Source organism: Lithobates pipiens, unplaced genomic scaffold (assembly GCF_037356315.1).
Source record: "Lithobates pipiens isolate NorthernLeopardFrog02 unplaced genomic scaffold, aLitPip1_a1.2 Scaffold_10, whole genome shotgun sequence".
Classification (NCBI taxonomy): domain Eukaryota; kingdom Metazoa; phylum Chordata; class Amphibia; order Anura; family Ranidae; genus Lithobates; species Lithobates pipiens.
The window spans coordinates 141,683,780-141,704,951 of NW_027507686.1; the positions used below are offsets into that span (position 1 = coordinate 141,683,780).

The 21,172-nt window shown below is 41.2% G+C and overlaps 1 protein-coding gene across 3 annotated transcripts in view; it reads right to left on the bottom strand.

Annotated features, from left to right (window-relative positions):
• ZNF423 (zinc finger protein 423) overlaps window positions 1–21,172 on the bottom strand; it is a 368,232-nt gene that overhangs the window by 39,015 nt on the left and 308,045 nt on the right. For all 3 annotated transcript variants that reach the window (XM_077458278.1, XM_077458270.1, XM_077458286.1), the window contains exon 6: window positions 8,130–8,261. In XM_077458278.1, coding sequence (XP_077314404.1) covers window positions 8,130–8,261 — 132 coding nt within the window. The remainder of the gene's footprint in view (window positions 1–8,129; window positions 8,262–21,172) is intronic.

Here is a 21,172-nt window from a genome sequence, read left to right on the forward strand (position 1 = left end):
CCCTCCACAGCTCATCGCTCCAATGAGTGAGGAGGAGCAGAGTGCAGAGCTGCTGATTGACAGTCAGCAGCTCTCCACTTGGCTCCTCCTCACTCATTGGAGCGATGAGCTGTGGAGGGGTGAGGAGCGGCTTTCTCAGGCTCTCAGCGGCTCGCCAGTGGTTCCTGAAGCTGTAAAGGACAGACATGTATCTCCAACCCTCAATATCAGGGAGACATCAGTTCATCTAAGCTTGTGGTTCTTAACTCCTGTCCTCAGGACCCTCTAACAGACCAGATTTTAAGTATTACCTTGCGGAGATACAGACTAGAATACTGCAATCACAGAGCCGGCAAATTATTTCACCTGTGGTGTATTTCAGTTATCTTGCAAACCTGGCCTGTTAGTGGGTTCTGAGGACAGGGGTTGAGAACTGATCTAAGCCAAACTTACTCTAGTTGACAACATAAGATATCTACAGTTGGGGTGTAATGAGTTCATCATCTCAAAAGTAGATTAAAAGGAAACCCACAGATGGGATTCATTGGAGGCCTTCCTGAGCTAAAAAAGAATGTACTAAAAAACAATGGTATCCTGTCAGGTCCACAGGCATTCCAAGTCTGTAGGGCTAGAATCACTGCACCCTCTGTGATTCATAAGTCATTAAAAGGCTAAGTTCACTTTTTTTTTCTAAATTTCAGCTCCCCTATGTACCAATATAGCATTCATGTACTTTTTGCAAAAATATCAATATGTGTGCTAATGAGATCAGCTGGTTAACTCTTTCCTGTGTCATGACCTACAGTCTGTAAGGAAGTAAGACAGAAGCAATAGATACATTTGGAAATATGAATGGAGGACAGTAAGGTGTGTGTCTGTAGATTTTATGGAAAGCCTTGATATTTTTGCAAGAAAAGTACATGAATGGTATATTGGTACATAGGGGAGCTGGAATTTAGGGGAATAAAAAAAAATAAAAAAAATAAAAAATAAAAAAAAGGTGAACACTTATCCTTTAATCTCTTTGTCAATACAGATGTCAGTAACCATAGACATTTAAAGAATGCTGTAATGCATCCAACATGTATTATATTATGCCATGACTTAAGCTCCGTACACATGAGCCTAAAATCGGGCGGCATTGGCTGGTTCAATAGAAACCGGCCAACATTCAGCCGTGTGTACTGCAGCCAGTCTGACAGAAGCTGACCGGCTCCCAATCACCCCTCTTAACCACTTGCCGACCGCCTCACGCCGATGTACGTCGGCAGAATGGCACGGGCAGGCATAAGCACGTACATGTACGTGATTTGCCTCCCGCGGGTCGGGGGCCCGATCGGGCCCCCGCCCGGTGCCTGCGGCGGTCGGTTTTCGTTCGGGAGCGATCCCGGACGAGGGGACGGCCATTCATTCATGGCCACCCCCTCGCGATCGCTCCCGACGAATGGAAATCCCCGGTGACATCACTTCCTCTCCTGTAATGTAAACACAGGAGAGGAAGTGATGTATTCTCTCCTCCGTGTCGGTATTTTTCGTTCCGACACGGAGGAGAGCGGATCAGTGAGTTGCACCAACACATCCCACACACAGTAGAACATGCCAGGCACACTCACACCCCCCCTTTACCCCCCGATCACCCCCCCAATTACCCCTGCCCCCCAGTCACAGTGACACCAATGTCATTTTTTTTTTTTTTTTTTTTTTTGCATTGGTGTCATTTGTGACTGTAATAACTGTTAGGGCAGTTAGGGTTAGCCCCCTTTAGTTCTAATGTACCCCCCTAACCCCCCCAATAAAGGTTTAACCCCGTGATCACCCCCCGTCGCCAGTGTCACTAAGGCTGGGTTCACATTGCAGCGGTTTATGAGAACGAATGTGATTCGCACCGCACTGCAGTGCAAATCACATCCGATCTCTGTGCGATTCGAGTTCAGCCATTCGCCGCACCCGCCGCACCCGCCACACCCGCCGCACCCGCCGCAAATTCGCACGGGACCCTTTTTTTGGCCCGCAGCAGAATCGGATCGCATGGGTGTTCACACCATGCGATCCGAGTTTGCAGATCGCACTGCGATATGCGAACTGATCTGGGGGTGTCAGTAACATTTCACTGACACTCCCAGCAGTTCGCATAGGGCAGTGTGAACTGCCGCCGGGAGGCATGCGATGCGGGAACCCGCCGCGGATTCGCGGCGTTTCCGCATCGCTCCAGTGTGAACCCAGCCTAATAAGCGATCATTTTTCTGATCGCCGTATTAGTGTCACAGGTGACGCTAGTTAGGCAGGTAGGTATTTAGGTTCGCCGCAGCTTTTTATAGCGCTAGGGACCCCCATATACTACCGCATAAAGCCCCCTGATTGCCCCCTAGTTAACCCTTTCACCAGTGATCACCATATAACTGTTACAGGTGACGCTGGTTGGTTAGTTATTTTTTTATAGTTTCAGGGCACCCGCCATTTATTACCTAATAAAGGTTTAACCCCCTGATCACCCGGCAGGTGTCATTTGTGACTAATAACTGTTAGGGCAGTTAGGGTTAGCCCCCTTTAGTTCTAAGGTACCCCCCTAACCCCCCCAATAAAGGTTTAACCCCGTGATCACCCCCCGTCGCCAGTGTCACTAAGGCTGGGTTCACATTGCAGCGGTTTATGAGAACGGATGTGATTCGCACCGCACTGCAGTGCAAATCACATCCGATCTCTGTGCGATTCGAGTTCAGCTATACAGATAGTATGGCTGAATTCGTGTCGCACCCGCCGCACCCGCCGCAAACTCGCACGGGACCCTTTTTTTGGTCCGCAGCAGAATCGGATCGCATGGGTGTTCACACCATGCGATCCAAGTTTGCAGATCGCACTGCGATATGCGAACTGATCTGGGGGTGTCATTAACATTTCACTGACACTCCCAGCAGTTCGCATAGGGCAGTGTGAACTGCCGCCGGGAGGCATGCGATGCGGGAACCCGCCGCGCATTCGTGGCGTTCCCGCATCGCTCCAGTGTGAACCCAGCCTAATAAGCGATCGTTTTTCTGATCGCTGTATTAGTGTCACAGGTGACGCTAGTTAGGCAGGTAGGTATTTAGGTTCGCCGCAGCTTTTTATAGCGCCAGGGACCCCCATATACTACCGCATAAAGCCCCCTGATTGCCCCCTAGTTAACCCTTTCACCAGTGATCACCATATAACTGTTACAGGTGACGCTGGTTGGTTAGTTATTTTTTTATAGTTTCAGGGCACCCGCCATTTATTACCTAGTCTCACTAGTGTACCCCTAAATTTAGGGGTGTCTACTTTCTAAAATGGGGTCATTTGGGGGGGGGGGTTTGTGCCATCTTGGCATTTTATGGCCTTCAAAACTGTAACGCCCTTAGAAAGCCTGAAGGCGGTGCTTGGTTTTTGGGGCCCCGTACGCGGCTAGGCTCCCAAAAAGTCCCACATATGTGGTATCCCCGTACTCAGGAGAAGCAGCAGAATTTATTTTGGGGTGTCATTTCACATATGCCCATGGCATGCGTGAGCAATATATCATTTAGTGACAACTTTGTGAAAAAAAAAAAAGTTTGTAATTTTCCCGCAACTTGTGGCAAAATATAAAATATTCCATGGACTCAACATGCCTCTCAGCAAATAGCTTGGGGTGTCTACTTTCTAAAATGGGGTCATTTGTGGGGGTTTTGTGCCATCTTGGCATTTTATGGCCTTCAAAACTGTAATAGGTAGTGAGAAGTGAACTCAAAAAATTACGCCCTTAGAAAGCCTGAAGGCGGTGCTTGGTTTTCGGGGCCCCGTACGCGGCTAGGCTCCCAAAAAGTCCCACATATGTGGTATCCCCGTACTCAGGAGAAGCAGCAGAATTTATTTTGGGGTGTCATTTCACATATGCCCATGGCATGCATGAGCAATATATCATTTAGTGACAACTTTGTGAAAAAAAAAAAAAAAAAAAAAAAGTTTGTAATTTTCCCGCAACTTGTGGCAAAATATAAAATATTCCATGGACTCAACATGCCTCTCAGCAAATAGCTTGGGGTGTCTACTTTCTAAAATGGGGTCATTTGTGGGGGTTTTGTGCCATCTTGGCATTTTATGGCCTTCAAAACTGTAATAGGTAGTGAGGCGTGAAATCAAAAATTTACGCCCTTAGAAAGCCTGAAGGCGGTGCTTGGTTTTCGGGGCCCTGTACGCGGCTAGGCTCCCAAAAAGTCCCACATATGTGGTATCCCCGTACTCAGGAGAAGCAGCAGAATTTATTTTGGGGTGTCATTTCACATACGCCCATAGCATGTGTGAGCAATATATCATTTAGTGACAACTTTGTGTAAAAAAAAAAAAAAAATTTTTTTTTTGTCATTATTCAATCGCTTGAGGCAAAAAAATAAAATATTCAATGGGCTCAACATGCCTCTTATCAATTTCCTTAGGGGGTCTACTTTCCAAAATGGGGTCATTTGGGGGGGTTTTGTACTGCCCTGTCATTTTAGCACCTCAAGAAATGAGATAGGCAGTCGTAAACTAAAAGCTGCGTAAATTCCAGAAAACGTACCTTAGTTTGTAGATGTGACAACTTTTGCGCAAACCAATAAATATACAATTATTGACTTTTTTTTTACCAAAGACATGTGGCTGAATACATTTTGTCCTAAATGTATGACTAAAATTGAGTTTATTGGATTTTTCTAATAACAAAAAGTAGAAAATATCATTTTTTTTCAAAATTTGCGGTCTTTTTACGTTTATATCGCAAAAAATAAAAATCGCAGAGGCAATCAAATACCATCAAAAGAAAGCTCTATTTGTGGGAAGAAAAGGACGCAAATTTTGTTTGGGTACAACATTGCATGACCGCGCAATTACCAGTTAAAGCAGCGCAGTGCCAAAGTGTAAAAAGACCTCTGGTCATTTACCAGCAAAATGGTCCGGTCTGAAAGTGGTTAACCAATGGCTGAGAGTGCTGACCGGAGTGTTCTCTTAACCAATGGCTGAGAGTGCTGACCGGAGTGTTTTGGCGGGGGGCGGGGGGGCATTCCCCTATCAGAACACAATTGAACAGCAGGGGAGATTGTTGTACTTACATCAGACTGTTGGCACAGTGGCTCCAAGCTGAGATGTCAGTTTATTTGTTCAGCCCGCTGGGTTGAATGGAAAAAAAACTACAGTGTGTACTAGGCTATACTTTATTACAGGTACTTATATAGAGCCGTCAATTTACACAGCACTTTACATACAGTGGAGAAGGAAAGTATACAGACCCCCTTAAATTTTCCACTCTGTTATATTGCAGCCGATTGCTAAAATCATTTAAGTTAATTTTTTTCCTCATTAATGTACACACAGCACCCCATTTTGACAGAAAAACACAGAATTGTTGAAATTTTTGCAGATTTATTAAAAAAATAAAAACTGAAATATCACATGGTCCTAAGTATTCAGACCCTATGCTCAGAATTTAGTAGAAGCACCCTTTTGATCTAATGAGTCTTTTTGGGAAAGATGCAGTTTTTCACACCTGGATTTGGGGATCCTCTACCATTCCTCCTTGCAGATCCCCTCCAGTTCTGTCAGGTTGGATGGTAAACGTTGGCGGACAGCCAATTTTGGTCTCTCCAGAGATGCTCAATTAGGTTTAAGTCAGAGCTCTGGCTGGGCCACTCAAGAACAGTCACGGAGGTGTTGTGAAGCCACTCCATTAAGCTGTGTGCTTAAGGTCATTGTCTTGTAGGAAGGTAAACCTTCGGCCCAGTCTGAGGTCCTGAGCACTCTGGAGAAGTGTTTTTGGTCTCATCAGACCAGAGAATCGTATTTGTCACCATGTTAGAATTGTCTGACGGATTCTAGTCCGCCGGACCAAGTCCGTCGAAAAGTCTGGTCGTGTGTACGCGGCATTACTCACATTCATACATACACATACTAGGGCCATTTTTTACAGTATCCAATTAACCTACCAACAAGTCTTTGGAGTGTGGGAACAAAACTGGAGTACACGGAGGAAACTCACACAGGCAAAAGGAAAACATGTCAACTCTGTGCAGGTAGTGCCATGGTTGGGATTTGAATGGGTGACTAGTGCTGCTAAGAGGAGGTGCCACTTAGACACTGTGCTGAATGTTTAGAATTCACAAGAGGGTTAGTAAGTCTAGGTTCACACTTTTGTGATGCAATTTGACAGAGGTTTCTAGTGCCATTTTTAAGGATAATGTGCACAGTGAGTTAATGCAGGTTCAGATGTAATTCCAATGTGATTTGGATACAGCTATGATTCTCTCCATCTCTCTGGAAATCAGCTCAGAAAGACACTATAGGCCGCTAGAAATCACACTGGAATGGCAACGCACCTGTTAGACTCTAAGGAGATGAAAATCACACCGCACCAAACATGCACAAGATCCTTTTTAAAAATGCATTGCATTTGGACTGCATGTGGGTGAACAGCCACCATAGAAAGTCATGTTATTTTACTTGTCATATAATTCCATGTGTTCTGGAATGCATACGAAATTGCATCAGTGTGAAAGGGCTAAATAGAGAACTTATTCAAAAGGTTTACCATCCTTACATATCTGAGGCCATTTTAATTCAAAACTAAGGTTATTCACTAGTACTACAGCAGTTAATACAAAAAAAAATTATAAAATGTCCACAGATGGCTTTATACACTGCATCCTTTTGCTTTAATCTAACACGAGGTGACTGCGGTCAACCACGCTTTTAAAACTGTTATCTGGGGGAAAATTCCCACACATGATTCACAGGGATGTAGCATATTACCTAACCTTTAAACATATTGAGCTGGACTGTAGATACATTTTTGTAGTGCACATCGGGTCCATAATAACATTTCTGATAACAGAACTGATTTCTTAAACAGCAATATGTGTTGTAGTTTGGAACAGTGGAAATGAAGAGGAAGTTTTAAGGCTACATAAAGACATCATTTAGCAACAATACATTTTGTGTACAGATCTTGAAACTTCTTTTATAGGTCTTTTATGGGCCTATGCTGTATATATATAGGTAATGTTGCACAGCTGAACTGCATGCAGCATCGCAATTCAAAGGCTAACCAATCATAAGCAGAAAAATCTGCAATATGACTGGGCGTAATATTTGAAATTTTGAAGACATGTCCCATACAGGGCCCCTTTTGCACGGGTGGTCTGCCTGCTCATTTTCTTATCTGTGATTCCAGGGATCAACGCGGACAACAACACATCCTTATGGGTGGGCAGATGTAATTGGATTTGCATCCACCTATATCCACCCACCTTTGGGTCCATTCTGGTCTGTTGGACTGAACACAAATGTTTTTGTTCAAGTCAACGTTTACTAAGTGGACCAGAAGAGTGTAGAAACTGGCGGAAGCAAGTCTGCTTACATAATTCCACCCTTCGTTTTTTTTACATGGAGGAAAAATTTGAGCAAACATGGATGTCTCAAAAGTGACCTTCTGAAAACAGGCAGAACATGTAACATGTTCCTGATGGTCAACGTATCCTTTAAGTAATGCCAAATCAATTTTCAAATAAATGGGCCAAAGCAGAAATGTAAAAATTGGGCTGGTTAAAAAAAGTGTTTAAAATTAAGAATCCAGCTAAATTAAATAAAGCAACTTGTTATTTGAAAATTTGGGGTTATTTAAAATACTAAATGTAAGAACAGCTAATCTCTATATCCTGGTAGTTTTTTCAAAAAGGGTTATAGCTCCTTATGTGGCAAAATGTTAGCTACAACTCTTGTTTAGTTAATTTCTAATTTCCAACACCTACCTATACATATGCCTCGATGGAAATGTTCCAAATATAGCATAAAAGAATGATAGAAATGTGCATTATTACCAATTACAGAACAAGACATTAAATGTTTTTATGATATAGTCAAAAGTGGGTCTCGTCACAGAGGTGTAGCCAAATTCAGGCTTTAAAGTGTTAACAGGGATACAGTATTACGCAGTAGGTACTGGTGATAATAAGCTTGCAAGTTTAACATTTGGAAAAGAAACTGATGCATGTGCCTGCTCAATAAAAGTTAATTTGTTTAGCAATTCATGTAGCTAATTAAATGATTCTGAATACAGTTCCAATTACCAATAAAGTCAGGTCACCAACCATTATTTATGAATCAAGCCCAGCACAATAAAAATGTGAACTTACCTGTAAAACAAACAGGGCATTTGAATGTTCCTCCCATTCCTTCAAAGCTGTGTTCAATCAGGTGACACAGAAGCTTTGCCGGAGAGTCAAACATCTGGTTGCACAGCTTGCACTCGTGATTGATTCCTTCCTCTGCAAGGTTCAAATGATACACACTTGTTAGCGACACAGTAGATTAGTATCTGAAATGCAGAATTCTGCTCTAAAGCACAAACATTCAACACTATTCACTTTTCTGGAAATCTGTCCCAAGCAAAGTATATCAATATAAATAAACTTTATCAAGCATCAAGGGGAAAAAGACATATATAAAAAGAGTTGGCTTTGTCATTATCCAACAGATACCCGAATATCTGGTATATACTTTGGGCTAGGGCTACATGGGCAAATTTAATTTCAGGATACACAATATATTTAACTCCTTGTTGTAATGCACACATTTCAAGAAAACACTGTTTGATAAAAATTGGTAGTAGTTAAATATTAGGGATAAGCTTCCAGCCACCTCCCTAGAAAAATCAGGGTTCCCAGGAGCCCTTTGTGAATGTGTGTTGGATGAGACAGTAGCTAGAGAGAGATCACAGAATGTTTACTGTGCTACATAGTTCCTGCTATACTACTAAATAGTGCTATGTTTATTGCCAGTCATATGCACAGTCATTGTATGTTGGAGGCTTGGCATAGGCAGGAAAAAATCATCTTTGCAAGAGAGATAGTTGCTGCTATATTATACAGTTTTAACGAAAATATATAATATAATGCTACATTACAGTAAATTGTAGTGAAAATATAAAGGTTGTACATTGGAGTATACCATGGTTGCACACAAGTATTCAGTGACATGTTGAACACCAATATCAGCTTTGAATATTTTAGTAAGTGTAGAACCAAAGCCACCTTCTGGGAGGGTGGCAAACCTATACCATTTGGTTTCCCCCCTCAACTTTGCCTCCAGTGGGACGGATCCAATGACCATCATGAAATGTGTCAATGTGCTTCCTTGCCATGCACTTTCAGAATGAGGCACTTTGTGCTCCCTCTTGGTTTACAGAAGTAAATCCTTGGGTTTTACCTTTGGATCGGAAGCAGTTAAACATTCCTCTGAAGCCAGGCCAAATGTCCCCCTCCCCCGCATTGCTAGCACCTCAACCCTTCTTTTCACTGCCAACACAACACTTCTCTTCTCTTCCTCACCACCATTACCGCCAACATTCCAACCTTATCTCGACTTCCGCGCACCAACCCTCCTCTATGTATTCCTCTTCTACCACCTGGCATTCCACACGCTGGAGGGCAGGGATAGATTTTTGTGAAAAATATTTTGGCATTCTGCCAAGAATAAAGGGAGGTAACTACCTGACGCTGTGGTGTAGTAAAGGCTCCAAAAACAGGGTGCATAAACAGGGTGTTAGGCAAAACTGACATGAAGATGCTGGGCACAGGAGCCATTTTTGGACTTGTTTTAAACCCTCAACAGTGTTGTTGAGGTCTGTGGACCATCCCTGCAGATAGCTGCAAAATGTCACCAACTCCTCACAGTTGGTGGAGATCTTGCAAGATTAGTGGAGGAGGATGAAGAAAAGGACACAGGACCAACACTGAAAAAGTAAGTGGTTGTTCTACACCCTTGAGGAGGTACAGAACCCATTAGCAGGCCCAAAATACATAGCTGTTATGCACCCTTGAGGAGGAGGGTAAAAAAGCTAGCAATGTTATGACAGATTATAAGGGAAGGTATGTAGGACAATCTACCTGGCTATTTAAAAAAAAATTAATGCATCCTTGGGTAGGAGGATGAAAAAAGGACATATTAGCAGAGCCAAGAAAAAATGACTGCTGTGCACCCCTGAGGAAAAGGGGTACAGAAATGCAGAGTTTGTTCAATTTGCCTCCTATTTACTGTAAGTAGTAAGTCGCATACAGTCCTGAGGCTAACCAATTTCTAATACCTGAAGACTATATTTTGAATATTTTGGAAATTCTTAGTGATGTGGGGATGGGAGGAGGATAAGGGAACGTCTTATTGTCATTTTCAATTGTGTTTGTACATTCTGTTTTGACATTTTATTAAATGTCTATGACAAATATAGCATGGTACTGCAAAAAGCAGATCACAAACTATACTATGAAACACTTGTGCCATTGCTCAATATGTATGAAGTTGATGGCTTTAGCTTTTTTTATTGTGGCTTTAACCTCCCATCAAAAAAATATGTGTATTTATGTATGTATGTATGTATGTATGTATGTATGTATGTATGTATGTATATATATATATATATATATATATATATATATATAATGTGCGCAACATTTGACTTCCAGACGATTTGCGGAATTCTAAAGATTATCCCTAATGAATATACAACTCTCGCTTTAACCTTGTTAAAAAAAAAAAAAAAAAAAAATCTAAATTTGGAATGTGCCATTTTTAGAGCTGTTATTTTAGAAAACATAATTCTAAATAAGGGTCATCTATCTCTTCTCAGAGAGCTTTGTGTAGAAAAGAGAATGGACACACATTGGACACACATTTCGCAAAGGAGACCTACTGAATTATTTATGAACACATAGGTGCCTATGACATCCTAACATCCCTTATTTTCTTTCAGTGACAAGGCACTGTCAGAGATAATGTGATGACTGCTTCTGAGAACGAGCAAGGCACAAGAGTTTATTATGGGTGTCTACATATTTGCTTTAGCATGAAATTAACGAGATTCATATTTAAAACAAACTTTCAGCACTGATCACTGGTTGCCAAATGCACTTACTTATAACTATATTTAGGTACAGAATCACAAATGCATATATATATATAGATATATTAAAGCACCATCATTTTCTGTGGCATTGTACAAAGTAAGAGATACTGGGAAGGTTGTAACATTGAACATACTACTACATACAATTTTTCAAATGATGTGTGAATAAAGTTGCACAGGAAAACACAGAACGGTATAAGAAGTTAGAAAAGGTGGCAAAACCCTGCCCATGTGAATTCACAGATTATATTTACAATATATGACATTATGAATTGTATCTAATAAATTGACAGGGAAGGCAATAAAAGCATTTTTAATTTTTTAGTTGTGTCAGATATGTTCTAGATGCCATGTGCCATGCCAATAAAAAGTGAAATTTATATATTTTTTTTCATCATGATCAGAAAATCTGATTTGGACACACAAACATTGCACAATTGTGTTTATTTCTGCAAATTCAGTACTAAATTAATTTATTCTCCTGACTTCAGTTAACCCTTCATTGTAAAGCCAAAAAGAAAATTAAATGTCATCCATTAGCACTGACTGATGAAGATACGATTATGTTTAAAAGAAGAAAAAAATGGATAGCAGAGTAATAAGCATTCATTTTCCACTTCGCTACGCAAAAAAATAATAGGATGTGCTCTTGTTTAAAACAAGCAGGCCTGCTGGATTCTGTCAGGCTGAAACTATGTCAGGCCAAAAGAGGCACAGAGAGAGCTTTGTGCACAAGTATCATGGGGAGATGATAGTATCCTGTAATGTTCTCACTACCTACTTTTGTCTGCAAAAGCATTTGATCCTTGACAGACAACTACTTATTTCCATAAAGGTCTAGAAGGGAGGGGGCAGAGACACGAATCAGAGCCAATTATGTGAATTCTGAAGGTGAAACCTGGGCGGTGTCTTGAGATGTCAAAGGCAGGAATTTGTATAATTTTTTTGAGTCACATAATTTAGTGCCTGTTAGTGAAGCATTGACCTTGCTGCACTGTCTACACAATACTCATTTTTCAAAAGCATTCTGCTGGCATGTGCTACTGCATTGAATTCATTTACATACGGTCTTGTTCTATAGCTCAATAAAATATATTGTCCACAATGTTAATATACTGCATACCAAGTGGCATAATAGAATACTATAAAATAGACCTCTGTCTGCCCATGTCAAGCTGAAAACAAAATATAAAACTAGGAGTGAAAACTAATAAACGTGCCTCCTTTGTATTTTTTGATCCATGGAAATCTGTCACAAAGCACAGATGCATTCAGCATTTCTTATAATTTTTACAGGCTGTGTCAATTACAGCAACCTCCTGATGGGCATGCAGTGTAATTAATAATAAGTATTTAGCTGATGCATCAATTGCTTTTCTAATTGTGCCAGTGTACAGCCCACTAATGACTGGGAATGTTGAAAGCAGGCATGCTCAGGATTGTCACTAGTAAGCTGCCGTCATTAGACTTGCACGACACAAAGCCCAATCGCATCTTATTTTGTTCCGTTTTATCCAAATATCCCTGCAGCGTAATGCCACAGTGCAAAATGATGTGATGACACAATGCGGCCAGTTTACTAAAGGAGTAGATAGCGCATGCTCACATTGCAATTAGCTTTGTGAAAGTGATACAAAATTAATTTGCAAAAAATTTCAGTCATTTGCACCGAATATAAAAAAAACAAAAAACAAAAAAACAGGATTTTAGCTTGCACGTGATTGGATTTCACCTCATTCCCGAAGCAAAGTGAAAGTTACCTTCATGCTCTAATCTCTTATTAAATATTAATATCATTGTTATTAAGGGCGGCACAGTGGTGTAGAGGTTAGCACTCTTGCCTAGCAGTAAAAAGGGTTGCGTGGGTTTCCTCCGGTTTCCTCCCACACTCCAAAGACATGCTGGTAGGCTGTCAAAAATTGGCCCTAGGATATGATATGGGGACCTTGGATTGTGGGCTCCTAGAGGGTAGGGACTGATGTGAGTGTGCAATGCACACGGATAGGGACAATTGTAGACACTCAGGTTGAACTGGATGGACTGGTGTCTTTATTCAACCTTACCAACTATGTAACTATGTGTAACTATGTAATAAGTCAAATCATATTGCTAATTTGTTACATTTTAAAGTATGCAGTACAAATAATATAACATTGCACCAACACTGATCAAATTATCAGGCCAGTGCACAAGTGTCTCACCTCAATTTCACAGTCTGTAGTACTTCAATGGAAATACAACAGCACATTCCTCATTTGTTATATGACTCCTATGCATTCAGATCACATGGAAATATTTTGGATCATTATATTAAAGCAAAAATGTGTTGAAACATATGGCCAAAGTACACAGGTGAGTCAGATTCTACAAATCTGATATATTCATTTTCACAATCTTCTTGAGATTTCCTTAGCCTGCAAGTTGACATACAACCCTATCCAAAGCCCACTTTAGCACTGTTATGGAAAAAAATAATAATAATCTTAATTATATTATCATATATGCCATATGGACAGTCTGCTCTAGAGAAAAAAAAGAATATGAAGGCTTGAAGAAAAAACGCTCAGCGATTGTGCCATATAGTATGAGTTGGGGTTTACCTGTGTGTGTGTGCAAAATTAGGCGTCCAGGGATTAACTAAAGCCAAAAATACCTGAGCTTCAGAGTTTGAATGAGGTAAAGTTTTATTTATTTCCTTGAACATGAATGGGCAAGCACTGCAAAGTGAAATTTCACCAAATTCACCACTATCTGAGGTATATCCCCTAGCAAAGTGTAACTTCCCTTGCAAAGTGATTATCCCATTTGCTTTAGTAAATCACCTCCTAGTGCCAAATGACTTACATTTATGTTAGCTATATGTCGAGGAGAGTATGAAATTATCTTTCCCAGTGCCAATCTACTCACTGTATATGCAGCATTCTTCCCTATCTGTGCAGCTGTGCATTATATGCAAGTAATCTTTCACTCTATACTCTTTCATACATACATGGTCCCCAGCATAGATCTGTGGTAACCCGTTATCTAAAAAGACCTGAACAAACCCACTCTAGTGTTGTTCGTTAACCCAAGCTGCAGTCCAAATTATTTTTGGCAAAGTTGGTATCATTCATCTGAAGTGAAATCAAGCCTACACTAAGGTATTTTGATGTGGTTAGGTGCGGCAAACATCTGTCTACCCTAAAGAAGCAACCAATGGATGTCCTTCCTCAAGAGGTTTGCCCAAAGAATCTTTCGTACAGCCAACCATGTTTCTGGTCGGTGATGTCGACAGCTGGCGAAGCATTCTCGTGTACAAAAAAAAAAAAAAAGGATACGCGCTGCTGTTTTGCCTTCCAGCCCTGACCTCACTGTTGTGGCATGTTTACTGTGTTACACAGTTCAAACATTCTGGGTGTCTGCACCAAAAAACAAATGTTTGGAGAGTAAGGCAAGGGATTGGTTTTAGGAGTACCAAGAGCATAAGAAATTCCTCTTTTCTGCTGTTTGTGTTGCTATGTCTAATCTCACTAGTAGAGTACTTTTGTTGTCTACTAAACCAATACAGTTTTGACCTGGGCACACTCTACACATTTTCTCATGGACCTTCTCACATTCACTTAAAATTCCCTTGTTACTCGTTGCTGAGGTGTCCGCATTGTGCTGCGAGATGTCCTGTGGCTAGAACTCTGACACGGAACTTAACCCAAGGAATAATAAGGAACATATTCACACTGGATCAGTACCATCTGTATAAACTGATGTTAGCTCGGGTGGAATCACTTGTGATCCCTTACCAGTTACCTTTTCAGAAGTATTTTCTGGTGCTATTTTTGGGAAGTCAAAAATTTATTTCAGTATAGGAACCACTCCTGACTTGCTGACCTCCCATAAGGGAAAAGTGCAGACTTAATGAAGATTCTATTATTTACTGAAAGAGGGCACACAAGGTAGTATGAAACAGGATCTCCCTGCCCTTTCTGGGTCCTGCTACAGTAAGGATGTAGTTCTGATATAGTTCTTGGGGTGTTTCAAAGTTTGCCCCTGTCCAAATACTGGATTATGATGAATATCTGCCTACAGTTATTTGCTAAAATTTGTGTAAAACACAAAAATATATTGACTATTATGTTAAAAAAGAACTGGTATAGTTGCACAAATGAACAATTTCAATAAAATAATTTCACATTTTTGTAAAGTACCGAGTAAAGAAGCAGCAATTGACATTCAGCAATTATGGCAATCAAAATAAGATATTTCTGCAAAATCGGTAATATTACTATTACTGACTTTGGAAACATATCAATATTGGTCCAACATTACAATGCAAGGACTAGAAAAAAAATTAAAAATAAACAGATAACGTTTTAAAAGACCACAGCAGCTGAGCAGATTCTACTTGTCTGTTTTTTTTAGTAAAAAATTGAAACCTATGCAAGCATCTAATTACTATGGCAACCTACTTTTCTTTCTACAATTGTTTTTGTAGCAATTGTAGTAGTTTATGTAGCAAAATGTTTGATTTCAAGCATGGGACAGGTACAGCTAATCTACTTTATACATATTAGGAGCACATCTTCCCTGCAGATCTACAGAGTATCAGCATACCATCAAAACTACATCAAACCACTACATCAAACCAATCCACTGAGCACACAGGCAAATACAACATGGCATGGAAAATCTATTTTCCTCTTTTTGTTCTATTTGCAGTATTTGTGCTTGGAAAATCCTTGCTTTCCCTGTTTATTTCTGTATCGCCAAATCCTTTTGCTGCCCTATATTTCTGCTCCTACCTACTTTCTAATTAATCCATGAGGAAAAGTCTGAGCTCCCTTTATTTATTTCCCGGGAGGTTGTGTTCCGATGTGTGTCAAGTAAAAACGGGACCATCATCCAGCTCCTAGGGGCTCCGAAAGCACAAATGAGATATCGGAGTCCTACCCTGACACAGAGGGGACAAAGATGCTTATCAAAACAGCTCTCTGACAATGAAGCACACTGGGGTTCTCAAAGGCTTGGGATTGATGGTACGGACAGTAAGTTTATCACCCAGGGAGCATTCCAAAACTCTCCAGGGTTTGCATTAGGTCAGTTGCCATGGAAACACTGAAAGAACTCAACCTCATAACTGACCCTTCTCTCGTTTTTTTTTTTTTTTTTTATTCTTGGGCCACTTGGGGCCAAAGCTATACTTCCACAGAAAAATAATCTGGTCACATATTAAAGTTAAGAGGAGGGAGTTATAGGGTGAGTGTGGGACAGAGAAAGGCTAATACCACCTATATATCCTGGGAGAAAGCTGGCATCTGTCATAGTAAATTTAGCACTCTGGGAATAAAGAAAACAAGGTTCAAACTAAAGTGTTAAAATGAACATTCCTGACAATTTGTTGCAAATTAACCTGTAGAAATTGTGGCTCGCGCCATGAAAATATATTGAATATGTGCCGGCAAATATCAAGAAAAAAGTTAGAGATTACCATCCCAGTTTAGAAAGGATCTTACCAAAATTTGTGTTGCATGCAAACCACAGAGCTTTAGGTAATCATAATTTCATAAACACTTTACTAGTTTAGTGTATACAAGATATAAATGGTTAGTACATATAACAAAAAGGCAGTAAAAATTTCAGGAAAGGTATGGAAGACTGACCTGCTTCTGTCTGTGGTTATTGGGGTAAATAATTTTCTTGCACATACTTAAAAATTGGTAGCTAGGTTGAAGGTTCTGCCTTTACTGTATTCACACATTTAGTCACAATGTTATAATAAGCCTGCAACTCAGCATGTCCTTAAAGTCAAAGACTTTCACTACAGTAAAGTTAATGATGAAGAATACATATACAAAAGCAAATTTGCATTTTTTTATTATCTCTAATATTACACTTTAAAAATGAATTGTTTAGCCACAACGATTTAATGAACATGGAATTTTCCTTTAAGCCCTCAATCACATTCTTGTATTTTCAGAGCGTGCATGGCTTATCAAAAAATTAACTAAGATTCAAACAACTAGGGGGGTAAGAAGTGTAGACCTCAGCACTGCTCTGAAGTTCACAGAAAAAAAAAAAAACCTGTTTCAGTTTGACTATGGTACCAGAATGCTCCTTCGATGATGTTTCAAGAGAACTACTTTCCCAGCAGTGCTGGAGAAAAATGTGGCTTATTGTACAATGCAAGACAAGTACCACAAGTCATTGTCTTGAGAAAGATCTCATCAGCTGTTTGGCAACTGTGAGACCAGTTATACACAAAGTAAGCATTCTGCAGAGTCTGATCAGTCCCTCTTCATGTACATACATCAAATTGATACACACATGCATTATTGGAATTTGCATTCAACGTCCTCTGACATACAAGATAAAAAGACTTCTCCAAATAGTTCAGCATTTATTGATTGAGGTGCATTAAATTTGTTAAAATATTCATACTGGCGGATAAGGAAAAACCTAAAAAACGTGTTATTAAGTCTCATCAGTTTCATTTAGGAAACTAGACAAATGTACATGGTTCAATTTAGTGTGCCTGAAAACTTTGAGCCATTTTTATGAAATCCTGTTGAGTTTGTTTTTGTGATTCAGCACACTATCAATGACATCCTCCTCCCTGCCTGTTTTTTTCAGCACTACGTTTGGTCTGACAACAGATAATTGTCAGCATCTCTTGCTCTGTGCATCTGGAGACTTGCTAGTGGAGATATTTTCTGGAGGTTTGGCTGGATTTGACAGGATCAGAGCCTCCTTTTGAGTTTTGAAACAGTAGGTGGCAGGATCTCACTGATCCTCTGTGACAAGCACTCGTTTTGTTGTGCCAGTTACGCAAGTCGACAGTGATGCCCTTTTTAAAGCCACCATTAGCCACAAAAATAGCAACCCGTTCATCTCCCTTAGGGACCCAGGTGCACAGAATAAGGACGACACCAGTACAAATCATGCATGGCCATTCAAGGACAAATACAATAGATGCCGGAACTGTACATAAGCAAAGTGTGCTCTCCCCCTACATTTGAGGCTAAATATATATGTTGCTGTCCCTTGATAAAACAGTTTAATGCTCAGATAGTGAATCATATATGAAACACAAAGAAAAAAAAAGAAAAAAAATAGGAAAAAATGCAGGATGTGTGCTTTGGACTCCCCTGGGCACAGAACAGGCTATAAGCAACTGGTCAGTGAATATTCAGTTTTTCTAATATACACACACAATAGTGCAAGAAATTACTGACACTTTCAGCCAGTTGATTTTGCAGCAGTGACTGTTAAAAACCTGTTATAACCCAAGTGTAAAAATAAAAGCTAGCCAATCAGCTAAAATGCAAGCCATGGGTGGCTGTCAGCATCACCCGTCTCAACAACAGATGGTTTAACTACTTAATCCCCGGACCATTGGGCTGCCCAAAGACCAGAGTACTTTTTTGCGATAAGGTACTGCGTCGCTTTAACTGACAATTGCGTGGGCGTGCGATGTGGCTCCCAAACAAAATTGACATCCTTTATTCCCCACAAATAGAGCTTTCTTTTGGTGGTATTTGATCACCTCTGCGGTTTTGATTTTTTGCACTAAACACAAAAAAGTAGCGACAATTTTGAAAAAAATGTAAATACCTTTTCTCATGCCGCAGCTGTGCGGTCACGTTATTCCCCTGTGCACTCCTTTTCCAATCTAAGGAGAGCAGTGGGAGGGGCTGAGATTCCCCTCTGCCATCAGCCAGCCAGCAGAGGGAAGTCACGTGACCGCACAGCTCTGGTGTGAGAAAAAGTATTTAGCCGTGTCATTAAGAGAGAATACAATTCACTCAATTACTTTTGCTGCATATTGCAGCGAAATAGCGGTGGGAGGGGTAGGAAGGAGATTGTCTCTCACACTGACAGACAGGAAGGGAAGGAGAGGGGAGAGACTCAGAGCAGAGAGCAGGATGATAGAGGCACATAAACTGACCATGGAATCATGGTTCAGCAGCCATGATTACCGTGGTCAGCACACACAGGGGATATACAAGAATAGGCAGGATCAACTAGGTGTATTACAACATAGAAAGGGACAAATTACAGTGCACAAACACTGTTATAGATTATGCCTTAAAAGGAACAGAATTTTTGTTTTAGGGTTACAATCACTTTAACTGGCCAGCCTACAAATCCAGACCTTTCACCAATTGAAAATGTTTGGCACACCTTGAAACAAATAATATGACAAAAGACCCAAGACTGTTGAGCAGTTAGAATCCTATATCGGGGAATAATGGGACAACATTCCTCTTGCAAAACCCCAGTAACTGGTCTCCTCAGTTGCCAGACATTTACAGAGTCTTGTTAAAAGAAGAGGGGATGCTACACCGTGGTAAACATGGCCCTGGCCCAACTTTTTTGAGATGTGTTGCTGCCATCGATTTCAAAATTACTTTTGTTTTTCTTAAAATGGTAAATTTTCTCAGTTTAAACAATTGATATGTTTTCTATTTTCTATTGTTTATAAAATATGGTTTATGAGAATTACAAATCATTGCATTCCGTTTTAATTTTGATTTTACACAGTGTGCCGACTTTTTTAAAACTGGGGTTGTACATCTAACACTCCTCTCCCCCAGACTTATAATACCACTGTCCAAATGTGCCCCCTATGCTCATTTATGCAGAGTGAAGGTACTCTAATACAGGATGTGTGTTACTGGCCAAATCACCAAGGTTTTTATGAGCAGTGTAATACATGGTTATAGCGATGCCACTTAAGTGTGTATTGAGGCAATTTTACTTTCACAGCTAGACTTCTTTATTGTTGAATTGTTACATTAACTTGTACAATATTTTATGTCAAGACTAACAAAACACAGATCCTTGCTTTCTCTATAAAGCCTCGTAGATCGGACTTCAAACAAACTTTCCTGTGGATTTCTGTCGAAAGGGCGTTGGCCGTGAACTTGTATAGCATACACGCAGCTGGACTTTTTCAGCCAACTTTCACCAAATCAAGTGGTTTTTCTGCTCTTTACTGCCACCTTTGGTCAACTTCTGTATTGTTGTCTTATTGTTTGCATTGGTTCTGAGTAGGGATGAGCTTTGTGTTGGGAGTCAAACATACATTCGACTCGAACATCGGCTGTTGGTCGAATTCCGAACATTAGGGGCCGTTCGTGCCAAATTCGTGTGGCGCTCACGGCCCACAATGCACGGCGCCACTGCACTGGGGCAGATGTTTTGTCAGCTCTGCAGGGGCAGGCCGAGAGGTGGTTGATGCCACACCAGCTTAAGCCAGGAATGGTGGTTTGCGACAATGGCACCAACCTCCTCTCCGCCCTCCGACAGGGACAACTGACCCATGTGCCCTGTGTGGCTCACATCCTTAACCTGGTGGTGGAGCGGTTCTTAGGCAGGTACCCGGGCTTACAGGATGTCCTGAAGCAGGCCAGGAAAGTCTGTTGCATTTCCGCCGATCATTTAATGCCTGTGCTCGGCTGGCTGAGCTCCAAAAGGAGTTGAACCTGCCCAAGAACCGCCTTATATGTGACATGCCCACCAGGTGAAACTAAACGTTGGCCATGCTGCAGCGGCTGCACATGCAGCAGAGGGCCATCAATGAGTCCCTGTGCGACTACGGCACCAGGACAGGGTCAGGGGAGCTCGGTTTTTTCTCACCACACCAGTGGGGCATGATCAGGGATGCATGCACTGTCCTGTCACTGTTTGAGGAGGCCACAAGGATGGTGAGCAGTGACAGTGCATGCATCAGTTACACTGTACCTCTTGTCCACCTCTTGGAGCATACGCTGCATGGAATAATGGACAGGGCACTTGAGGCAGAACAGAGGCAGGAAGAGGAGGACTTCTCCTTGCCTCTCAAGGCCCCCTTTATCCAGACAGTGTTCCTGCTGTGCCACCCATCACACAGGAAGAGGAGGAGGAGAAGGATGATTATGTCAGCATGGAGGTGGAGGCTGGCACTCAGCATCAGCAGCAGTCTTGTAGGGATGATTTACAGTTCCAAGAAACCCGTGGACTTGTACGTGCGGAAGGATCCTCGTATTCTTCGAATCAAGGAGAGGGACCATTACTGGCTGGCCACTCTCCTTGATCCACGGTACAAGGGTAAGGTTGCCGACCTTATCTTGCCGTCGCAGAGGGAGCAGAGGATGAGACATCTCCGGGAGGCCTTGCAGAAAGGTCTGTGCAACGCGTTCCCAGAGACTGGGAGGTTAAAAACTCCTGGTCCTGGACAACGTGTTGCTGAGGCATCGGTCAGAAGGAGCGGTGGAGAAGGTGGCCGTCTGACCGATGCTTTCAGACAATTTTTTAGTCCGCAGC